The sequence below is a fragment of the Aptenodytes forsteri genome, unplaced genomic scaffold, assembly GCF_000699145.1.
Source record: "Aptenodytes forsteri isolate BGI_AS27 unplaced genomic scaffold, ASM69914v1 Scaffold88, whole genome shotgun sequence".
Classification (NCBI taxonomy): domain Eukaryota; kingdom Metazoa; phylum Chordata; class Aves; order Sphenisciformes; family Spheniscidae; genus Aptenodytes; species Aptenodytes forsteri.
Window position 1 is genome coordinate 97,950 of NW_008795948.1, and position 10,667 is coordinate 108,616.

General features: G+C 37.0%; 1 protein-coding gene across 1 annotated transcript in view; it reads left to right on the forward strand.

Annotated features, from left to right (window-relative positions):
• The first annotated feature begins 494 nt into the window (after window positions 1–494).
• Window positions 495–10,667, forward strand: part of SORCS2 (sortilin related VPS10 domain containing receptor 2) — a 119,641-nt gene continuing 109,468 nt past the window's right edge. Inside the window, exons 1-3 of the mRNA XM_009285427.1 lie at window positions 495–506; window positions 1,893–2,057; window positions 6,796–6,869. Of these exons, the coding sequence (XP_009283702.1) occupies window positions 495–506; window positions 1,893–2,057; window positions 6,796–6,869 (251 nt within the window). The remainder of the gene's footprint in view (window positions 507–1,892; window positions 2,058–6,795; window positions 6,870–10,667) is intronic.

The window sequence follows — 10,667 nt, forward strand, 5'->3', positions numbered from 1 at the left end:
GCAGATGGTAGTGTGGTAAAGAAAGTACACATCTCTGTGTTGGGCATAAACGCTTCTTCACTCCACCTTGCGATGCAAGCAAAGGGACAGGGCAGCACATGACAGCACATTCAATTTTAGGTTGGTGTTGTGCCCTCTGCAGAAAACTTGCCAAATGAGTTCAAAGACAAGAGTCTTTGAATGCTATCTAGGCCACCAGCAGCATACTTGGAGTGTGTAGAGTAATAAATTAAGCAGATACTGTTTGAAGAGTTTACCAAGAGACAGGAAGCCATTGGATACCGATGGCATTTGTGAAGGTATCATTTATGGAGGCTTTCCAATAAAAATGAGACAGTTTCCTACTCTTGGGTAAAGTATATCATTAAAAAAAATACAAGATCATAGCAAGGTTATGGGCTATTATCTCGCTTTTCTTACTGACCTAGTCATACAGCTAATAGAAGTAGGTTTGGCTTAATACATGCTTTAGTGTGGGGTTTCAGCGGTGGACCATGGACCCTGAAGTATGTGCGGTCGTCTCTCTTGTTCAGCAATGTACTTTGATATGTGCCCCATTTTAGGTATATAAAAGCTATGCAGTAATTAGTGCAACTGTGTATGTGCTTCAAGTACAAGTGCGCATGCTTAAGTAACCTGTCAAAGTAGAGCATCTACAGATATTGTATTTATAGTTTTTCCCCCAAGACCAATAGCAGTAAAAGTCCAGCTGTCATATCTGTGTAATTCATTAGAAATTTCAAATTTTTAACTTCAGCTTTACTCTAAAAAAGTGACTACATAAAAATTGTACTGTTTTGTCTAATGTATTTCCTTCTCTGTATTCACATTATTGTAATTCTGTTTGCATAACTCATTGCCATTTATCTCTGTAAGCAATTTACAGTCACTGTATCACAGTGATCAGGATTCTGTGATGTCTTCTGCATTATTTGCTGAATATTCTAAATACATTTTGAATTCAGCATTTATTTTTTTTTAATTGTTTTTGAAGTGTGAGCCAAATAGAGCCCAGCTGGGCTTTGAAAATCCATGGGGTTTTTGTAAGCTATCAGTTAATAAAGGCACCTTTTTGAATGCAAACTGGGCCTGTTTGATCTGGAAGGACAATAGAAATGGGTCCTCACACTGGCATTTTTAGAACCATGCTATACCATGCAGGCCAACTGCAAAAGCTGAAGAAGTTGAAGAGTGAAATTCTGATTAGATTATGTGGGGAGTTTCTTTGTTGCTGAAAGCCTGACATGAAGTTCACACAAGGAGACAGCTCAAGCTATTACTATGTTTGAGTCAAGGTATTACCTGGACCTGAGAAGGAACTGCAAATAATTGATTGGTATATTTTTCTGCATCAAAGTGAATTGCCGTTTTATCCAAAATGTGTCAGCAGGAGGAAACAATGGGGAGATGTTATAAACTAGTTCTTTCTCCTGGGTCATTCTTCTGATATAACAGTGATTATTTTTACATTTAGTATTTATAAAGGCAGCCTCTTTAGATAAAGTGATGTATTTATATGAACATGTTAAATGAGTCATTACCAGTATTAATTCTTTTTTGGTTAGTCTGAAGATTTTCTCATGTGTGGGCTCATGAACCTTGCACGAAGACCAAAATCCAAGGTAGTCATTTTGTGTAGAGATGAGGGGTGTGGTCAATTTGGTGTGATTTGCAAGAGACGTTATAGAATTTAACATTTACAGATTTGGTCAGGGAAGATTAATAGGATCTTGCAGTCCTTATCTCTTAGATGCTTTTGAGTTTCTTGTCCATAAAATTTTGATAGGTAAGGTATGTACAAAATCTGACATTTACACAAGAAAAATAAGGCTGTGTTGTCTGTTATAGAGAAAACAGTCTTCTGAATATATGTTGTCGGTTTTGTCTTTCAGATAATTCTTGTAAGTTCTTCCCATAATGACCGTGACCAAAGCCTTTTCATAAGCACGGATGAAGGAGCCACTTTCCAGAAACAACCCATTACTTTCTTTGTGGAAACTCTCCTTTTTCACCCGAAAGAAGAAGATAAAGTACTTGCTTATACCAAGGAAGGCAAGGTAAAACTTGAAGATATTGCATTTGTTTGAAATTTAGGAATTACTTTGTTAAGGAGATATAAAACTTATTATACGCTGATTAGTGTTGGGTTTTATGAAATATCAGTTGCCCAGAAGGGAACCATATTCGTTTTTTGAGAGGCTTATTTAAGTATTTATTGTATTCATGTCCAAATCTTTGCTTTTACAGTAATTTCAATCCTGGCATTTTCAGTTGATATGGATATTGGTAATATTTATCCTCCTGTACAATATAGTTAAATACTACCTCTGGAATGTGCTCCTTCCTAGAAAGTGACCATAAGCAATTGCTCTGTAATTTATAGTGTAGTAGAAAGTTAACGAAGCTGAAATAGTGCCTCCAAAGGCCATTCATGGGATGTAAAATAAAGTAATATAAAATAAACTGCACAGCAGTTTAAATAAACTGTACAGCAGAAGAAGATTTGGGGAATCACTGAATCTGTAGAAATGTAGAATAATTCTCCCTCACATTATGTATTAATACCACTTTCAGATTCAGGAGTTGTATCATGTGGTTTGTAAATTTTGACCATCTTTCAGATTTCTTACGGTTAATTTATAAAGTCATTTTTCTGGATGGGTTAGGCTAAACACTGATGAGTGAGCACGCAGTCTGTAAGTGTGTAGTTCACCTCTTTTTCACAGTGCCAAAATTGTAGCTGTAAAGTCACTGTGATTCTGGTCCCAGTAGCGGTCTTGACTCACCTCCATCGTTACTCCTGTTATAAGCTGAAATTAGATAAACTCGAGTCCATTTTAATTCTTGTCAGACTTCACAGAAGGTTTATATTTAGGTGGTGAGAGTAGTCAGAGCAAGTTTTTCATGCTGCAACCAAATACTGCACTGATTTCAGTGATGTTATATCAAGTCGTCATCCTTTGGGATATTTTCTGGGACATATAAATTAATAGCTGATCCCAAAACAATTCATGTTTACAGGCACTTGCAAATAAGGATAGAACTAGAATAAAAATATAACAAACCAAACTCAGTCACAAATTACATGAAATATTTTACTTAGCAGCTTCAATTTGAAATCCTAACACAATTACAAATGTGTTGAATGCATGTTATGTAAACAAAAGACTTCAGGGAAGCCTGAAGTTATGAAAAGCCTGTTTTATGAAAAAGCTCTTTTTTCACTTTGACTTTTGTTTCTGATGATAGATATAATTCCTGAATTTTGTATAGTTAGAAGATCAAATGTCTTGAAAAACTAAATGGCAGAAACGTTTAAGTGTATTGAAGAAGTTGCCACAACAAGCGGGTAGAAATATTTGCCAGGAAAGAGAAGGGGGCAGGAGCACCAAGTGAAGCATTTGCTTTGTGTTTTGATGAATTATGTGTGATAGGGAGATTTTCAGGCAATTGATACTTGGATCATCTTCCAAATGGGGTGATGCTATTATTTGCCACATTTAAAAAGTGACTGGACAAAAAAACCTACATAATATTCAGTAAAGAATAGCTCTGCATTAGTAGCAGGAAGGGTTAGACAATCTGATAGACTTTTCTCAGGCTTTCAATATGACATCATAAAGGCTTACTGGACAAGGCCTGCATCTTTATCTAAGATGTGTAGGAATGAAGGATGCCTTTGACTATAACTGGGTCAGTAACCTGCTTAAATTTTGTACGAGTTCTGATATATTTGGCCTGGCAGGGATATGAAGATGAAGTTATGCTGGCAAAGGAGGAGCTGAAAATGAAAATTGCAACTTGACATAAAAAGAGGTTACTTGTACTAAAATCAATGGTCTTGAGAGATAGTGTTGATCTGAATTTGGCCTAGGGAGATGGTATACTCTAGGCTTTTGAGTTAAGTAACTTTATCTTCACTGAAAGAAAGTAGTATCAGGATGTAACACAGTCTAAAACTCAGGAGAAGCCGTTACCTCCTGTAACTCAAATAATTTCTTAAAAAGGCAGTTTTGAGAATACAAGGAATACAGGATCACGTCCTTCGTAAATAGCAATCAGGCTTCTCTGTCTACTGGAGCATCACGGCCTTTCTCACACCTTCTGATTTGATTTAGAGCTTATTTTATATTGCAAAATATGCATTGTTCTTTCATTCAGAGCCCTAGATTCTGTTTAAATAAAGCTCTAGCCTCTAGCTGACACTAGAAATGAATGCAAATCCAGTCAATGTGGTTGGATTAAGCCATTTACTGCCTCAAATCTATACTTTCTTTTTCTGGCTACCTCAGTTATAATGAATAATAATCAGCTGTTGACTGAGTCTATATATAAATGCTTCTGGATTTTTTTAAAACTCAACAGGGATGCAGTAGATTTTAATTGTTCATTTGGAAACTGAAAAGATTAAAAAATGGCAAAACTGAGAAAAACATTTTCAATTTTTAAAAAAAGTGATTCCACACATTTATTACACGGGTGGCAATTAACAGAATTATAACATCTATTAGATGTGTTTGCTGAAGCCAGAGATTTTAACTGTCCACTAATATAACTGTTTTCACGTCATATCTAATATAATTTAGTAGCTTTATCGTATCTACCTGTTAAAAAACAAAACACATATGGGTCATTTTTTTAATCAAAGGAAGTTGAGTGTATGCATTAGTTAGTTACACTTTTTTTTTTATTTGTATCAAATAGTGCATCAGTTAAAAATTCCTCTCAGTTTGAATGTGCCTTATTAGTCCTACTTCACTCTCCCTTGCAGTAAGATTGCAAGGGCTTCCCCCTACACTAAACCAAACCATTCATAAGCTCCCAGACTTCAGTCTTAAATGTATGTGAGGGGAGGTATTTTGGGTTTGGTGGTGGAGGTTTGGGTTTGATTTGGTCTCTTTTGGCCCCTACTGCACAGGCATCACTGTTCTAATGGCAGGAATCTTCTCTCATTTTCTTCTGAAATTCATCCATGACAAAATTATATCCCTTTGTTCATGTGCCAGTGTTGTCCCTTATCCTAAATAGCTCTTTTCCCTCTTGCCAGGAACCTCTGAATTCTTGGCTGTCTTTGCTGCTTGGACACTAGGGTTAGGGCAGTGTCTTAAATGATCATCTCTTCCAGATTTATATCAGTCTACTGAGGCAGGTAACTAGCTGAGCAGGGTCCACCCTTTTAGAAAGATGGTCAAACCAATGGTTATCTTTTCTGTAATGCCTGTGGTGACAAATGTTTGAAGAAGCAGCTTAGGTTCTCCATCCTGCACAGTCTAGCCCATTCAAAGCCACATCCCTCCCTTCCAGGAGGTTGCTCTAAGCTATATGCTGTAAAATACACTGGTTGCAGCAAACCCTAACCCACATAATAAAACTAAGATCAGAAAGTTAGCAGGGAAATCGGGAGCCTGGCTCTGCAGCCTCATCATTAAAGTATTTAGATCTGAGGTTGAAGACTTTTTGATCCCTGATCATTTCTGTCTATGCGTTGACTGCGTGAATACTAAAGTAAGCAATCTGAGTCCTGACTGTACGTTCTTACCTGAACTGTGGTCTACCTGCTTTAATTGAGCATGCAGTGGAACAAAGCCCAGTCATTGTGAAGTGCAGAGTAACTGGGAAATACTTTTTTATCTCTAATTAAAATTTTAGGAAATTTACCCATAGAGTTTATGCTGAGATAAGTTACCTCAGCTTTTACATATTAATATTGCCAGTTTTCTGTAGTAAAACATAATATGTAATCGGGGGGAGGGGGGTGTTGGTGTTTCATTTGTCATTGAACCTGTCATTTTAAACCAAAAACATTTCTTACTAGTCCTCACAAGACACTTTCCCCCAGAACAATCAGCAACTGAACTGGTGACTTATTCCCACATCAGAGAAGAACAGTTTTACTTGCCTTTTTTTCCCTATTAGACATATTAGGAGAAAAGTCATCATATGTAAATTGGATCAAATAAGAAATGCATACAGACAGCAGGGGGCTTTAAATCTGTTTTTTTAGAAGTTCGATAGATATTTCCTGTTTTAACTAGAGGAAACACATTATGAAGGCAAATGCTGAAGGAGGGGGATTTTTGAATAGCTATTTTATATCCCACTTTATTCTAGGGAAAACAGCTTTCATCTGCACTCTTGATATCCATCCATCTTATTAGCATTTGCTTTTATACCAGGGGGGAACTGTTCAGAGGGAAGGTGGAGCTGGAGTCCTTCTCCTCCAGGCCATCTTTTGCCTCTCTGTTGAGTGACCATTTCTCACGGGTCACAGATTGGTATCCATGAAGCCAGCCCTTAAGTGCATCTCTCCTCATCAAATCTCTTAAGCATTTCTCTAATATCTTTTGGTCCTATTTTAGCAGAGTTTTAAATCCATTAACTTCCTGGCAGAAGTATTTTTGATGGAATTAAGGCTTGAAGCATAAAGGGAACATTTGTGCTTGTTTGGTCAATGAATGGGAAGAAGGAGAAGAAAAGTGTCCTTTTACCATCCTTCTTGCGTAACCATGCTGAGGTAAAAAAGAGTCTGACCCAAAATGAATTGTGAGTTGTTCTCATGGTAAACAAGAAGACACTGCCACTGAGTTTTGTTCATTATAGATTATATTTTAAAAGATTTTCTCTATGAAAGGTTACTACTCAGAAAAACATTGTAAAGAGCTCCTGGTAATGATTTTTTTTTTTTTTTATTGGTGTGCAAGCTGTCATTTTAATAGTGACATAGGACCTGTCTTTGAAGATGTACATCATTAACAGTTTCCTATCATCTAATTTTTTTTTTTTTTTCTTTTGTAGGTTTATGTATCCATTGACTTGGGGAAAAAATGGATCCTTCTGCAGGAACGAGTTTCAAAAGATCATATTTTTTGGTAAGAATTCTATTATTTTCCAAATAAAAAATGAACAGCAAAAGTATTTCATTCTAATCAAGAAAGATGTTTCCAGAGGTACTGATGGGGACAGTACGAGCCTTGACGTCTTTTGCAGATTGAGTATGTCAGTGTTGCTGTGTCTGCTATTGCAAATTCATACTCATGCCAGTGATCGTACCGAGTGTCAGCACATATAAGGGTTATAGGTCTGGATGCATGGAGCCCAAGATTTAAAGAAAGCTGTAATGTCCAATGAAAATGCTCTTCGTTTTACTGGTGCAATTGATCTTTAGAAAGGAGAGCAGTCTTTTTGCAGAGAAAAATCTATAACATTTTTTTAAGAGAGGTTGAATCAGACCTATTAACTGGAGTCATATATAAACTTACGCTGTTAAGGAAACTGGTGAAAAATATTACTTTATCGAGTACACTTATATCAAATGATTTCATTTTCAGCTCAAATATTTTGCAGTCTCAAAATGTTTAAGAAGTGATTTAAGCAGGATTACAAAATGTTTGAAGAATGAGTCAATGCCTGTTTTTTATACAAATTAAATTAATTCGAAAAGTGTATAACTTCTTGTACACCAAAATTAACCTTTTTGATAGTGTTTTTAATTGATTTTGCATTTAAAAATGGTCAATTTGTACACTCAACATTTATTTGATTTCTATTGAAAAAGCCAGAGAATTCCCCCTTTCACATTTTACTTCAGTGTGTAAGTATGGACTGTGCATAACTGCATCATTACCAATAATTGGTATTTTTTATTTCAGGATTAGTCGTAACATGGTAGACACTTCCGTTCCCTAAATGACTTTTGATTTTAGTTCTAGAAGGACTCTGATCTGTGACAATTACGTAAAGTATAATTATCCATGTGTCTACGGAGCAATATGTGGCTTGCAGCAATATTTTGCGGTTTGCTAGTGGTGTTGCCAGTATTGAAATGGATTTATTTGATCTTGGTTGCAAGATTTGCGACGTGTTTGGCATTCGTGCTGTGATCCTCCTTGTAGTTGCTTTTCTCTTGAGTTGAAATAGATACTAATCCTGGCCATACTCGGGGAAAAACAGAACAAACAAAACCCCAGTCTGCTTAAACCGCTGGTGTAGAGGCTACAAAGCACGCAGAGCTGTGTGCTGCTGCTGAACCTGGCCAAGGGGGAGGTTGTGACCCAGGGCAGGGACACGTGGACAGGTTAAACCCCGTTTCGAAGAGCTGGGAGCACAAGACCTAACCTGCCCTGCTGCCCTGTTGGTGATTATCTTTGGCCATATCAAGGGAGCTTTTTCACACTTCCAAGTGCCTCCTTTTCAATCTGCAACCTACTTACTGTCCATACTTTTAGAAAACCAGCCTGGAGTTGGTTTATAGTAACACCCATCTCATTTACTGCAGTTTGTCTCAGCCTTTTCTGCAGAAATACTTGAGTCAGCCTGACACTTTCTGCTTACTTGCTCCTGCAAAGTATAGCCTTGTTGAAGAACTTATTTCTACACAGCAGCTGGAGTTTCATAGGCAATACACTTTACAGGTCTCTTAACTACCATGTGAAAGGGTATAATCATTTAGAAGTAAAACAGTGGGTCGGAAATGTCATGTCTGCCTTGTAACTGATTTTTCCTTAGCAAGATTATACAGGGTGTAAATCAGGAGGGCATGTGGCTTTCTGTCTTTAATCAAAGGAATTTTTCAAATGTCTTAGGTCTGAAAACCATCAAAGTCACTAACAGGTAAGAAAGAGCAGTGAAAGCCTCTCTCTTGCAGACTTGTTTAATGACGTTTTTCTTATCTGAGTCTAGGTATATTTAGCACATTTAAATTATGAAAAACATAGCATACCACTGAAATATGTGTCGGTTTTGCTCTGACTCAAACAATCTGTCTGTTTTTTGTATGTAAGAATTAAAGCCAGCAAGCGCATGTTAATATTAAGTCTGTATTTTGCTGTGTTTCAGAATCCTTATGTTTTCTTATATCATTCAGACGCAATCAGGGAAGTGTCCTGTATCTTCGATAGGAATAACTCCCATGTAGTACTTCAAAGTCATGGTTGTTCATAAACGTCACATTCCTCTCAGATAAGAATAATAAATTCTAAGAGTCTGTACATTTATAACCAATAGAAATATTTTCTAGGTTTTTGTTTTCCCCTTTTCTGTATATAGACCATTCTGATTTCTCTCAAGAACTGTATCAGCCAGCAACAGCAAGGATTTGGGAGCAGAAGTTTAGTGCCTCATCAGTACCAAATGATCCTTCTCTTAAACTTCCACAGAAATAAAGATATATAAATATATTTTACTTCTAATATCATACGGGACATTGCAATATATAAAGAATCTGCTGCGAGTGGAGGGTTGAATGTGATGGCCTCCCAGTGGAAGTTACTGTCATTATATGAAACTTCCCACTACTTTATGGCCTACATCACCTGAGTTATCCAAGTGCTAGATAGAAACAAGTATTTGTGTAGTTTTCAACAGGTGTCAGAACATGGGCTTTGTCATACCTTGACTGTTAGGACACTCTCTGCTAAGTCCAGTATTGTTTTCTTGGCAATATATAACATGTGATGTGTTAAAGATAGATGAAATGAATGCAAAGTAATTGCACGTCTCACTATAAATGAGGGCATGTGTCTTGCTGATACTGGCTGGTTGTGCTAAGAACATTTCACTGGGCAGACCTTTAGCAGATGTTTCTTCTCTGATTTCAGTTGAGCTTTACCACTGAGATTGATAATATAGCCTAAGATTTTTATTTCAGCCTGGTAACTACGAATATCAGTCATAATATTTTCCTGTGTTTTGTAAAAAAAGTTTTTTCCTGTGCCTCCAGCAGCAGCCAAATCTTCATGCGTTTCCTGAAGAAGCATTTTCTTTTTTTTACTCAATGAAAATCTAAATGCGATTCATTTAATGGAATGTCTTATGCATTTATATTAGGGGAAGGTCAGTAGGGACAGAGTATTTTTAACATTTATGTTCAGATCTTACACTGTGGGTTTATAAGCAATATATTAAAATCATCTTCTAGGCTTTATTTGCTTTTCAAGTGTTCTGGACCATCTCTTAAGTATCTTTGCAGATTTAATGTATGGAATTTGGTCTTTCATGGTAGTGGAACTAATGGAAAGATTATTGGTATCAGTGGAAAGTGTATACTACCATCTCTATTTCAGGAGCACAGAGTATTTTCTTCCCAACTGTGATACAGTGTGGCATTTTCTTATCCTCTCACAGCTGTTTTCCCAATTTGTTTCATTTATTCTTTCGCATCTTAGGAGGCAAAACAGGCTTCCTAGAGCGGTGGTCAATGCCCCAAGCCTGTCAGTGTTTAAGAGACATTTGGACGATGCCCTTAACAACATGCTGTAACTTTTTGGTCAGCCCTGAAGTGGTCAGGCAGTTGGACTAGATGATCGTTGTAGGTCCCTTCCAACTGAAAATATTCTATTCTATTCTAAAAACAAAAGAGCTGTAAGGCTGCAGATAGATGTAAAGATGGTTACAACACAGATGTATACTAGAAATTTCTTTATTTTTCTTGGGTTGTTTTCTCATTCAAGTTGAAATGAAAAACTCAAAATATGGGGGGGGGGAACTGTTCAGAAAATATGGAAATACTGGAAGTAATCCATATAAAGATCCTTAGGGCACCGAGGAGGACGCACCCTGCATGGAGAACAAGGAGCTCCTGGACAAACTCAAACACAAGAAGAAAGCCTAGAGAGGGTGGAAGCAAGGACAGGTAGCCTGGGAGGAATACAGAGAAATTGTCTGAGCAG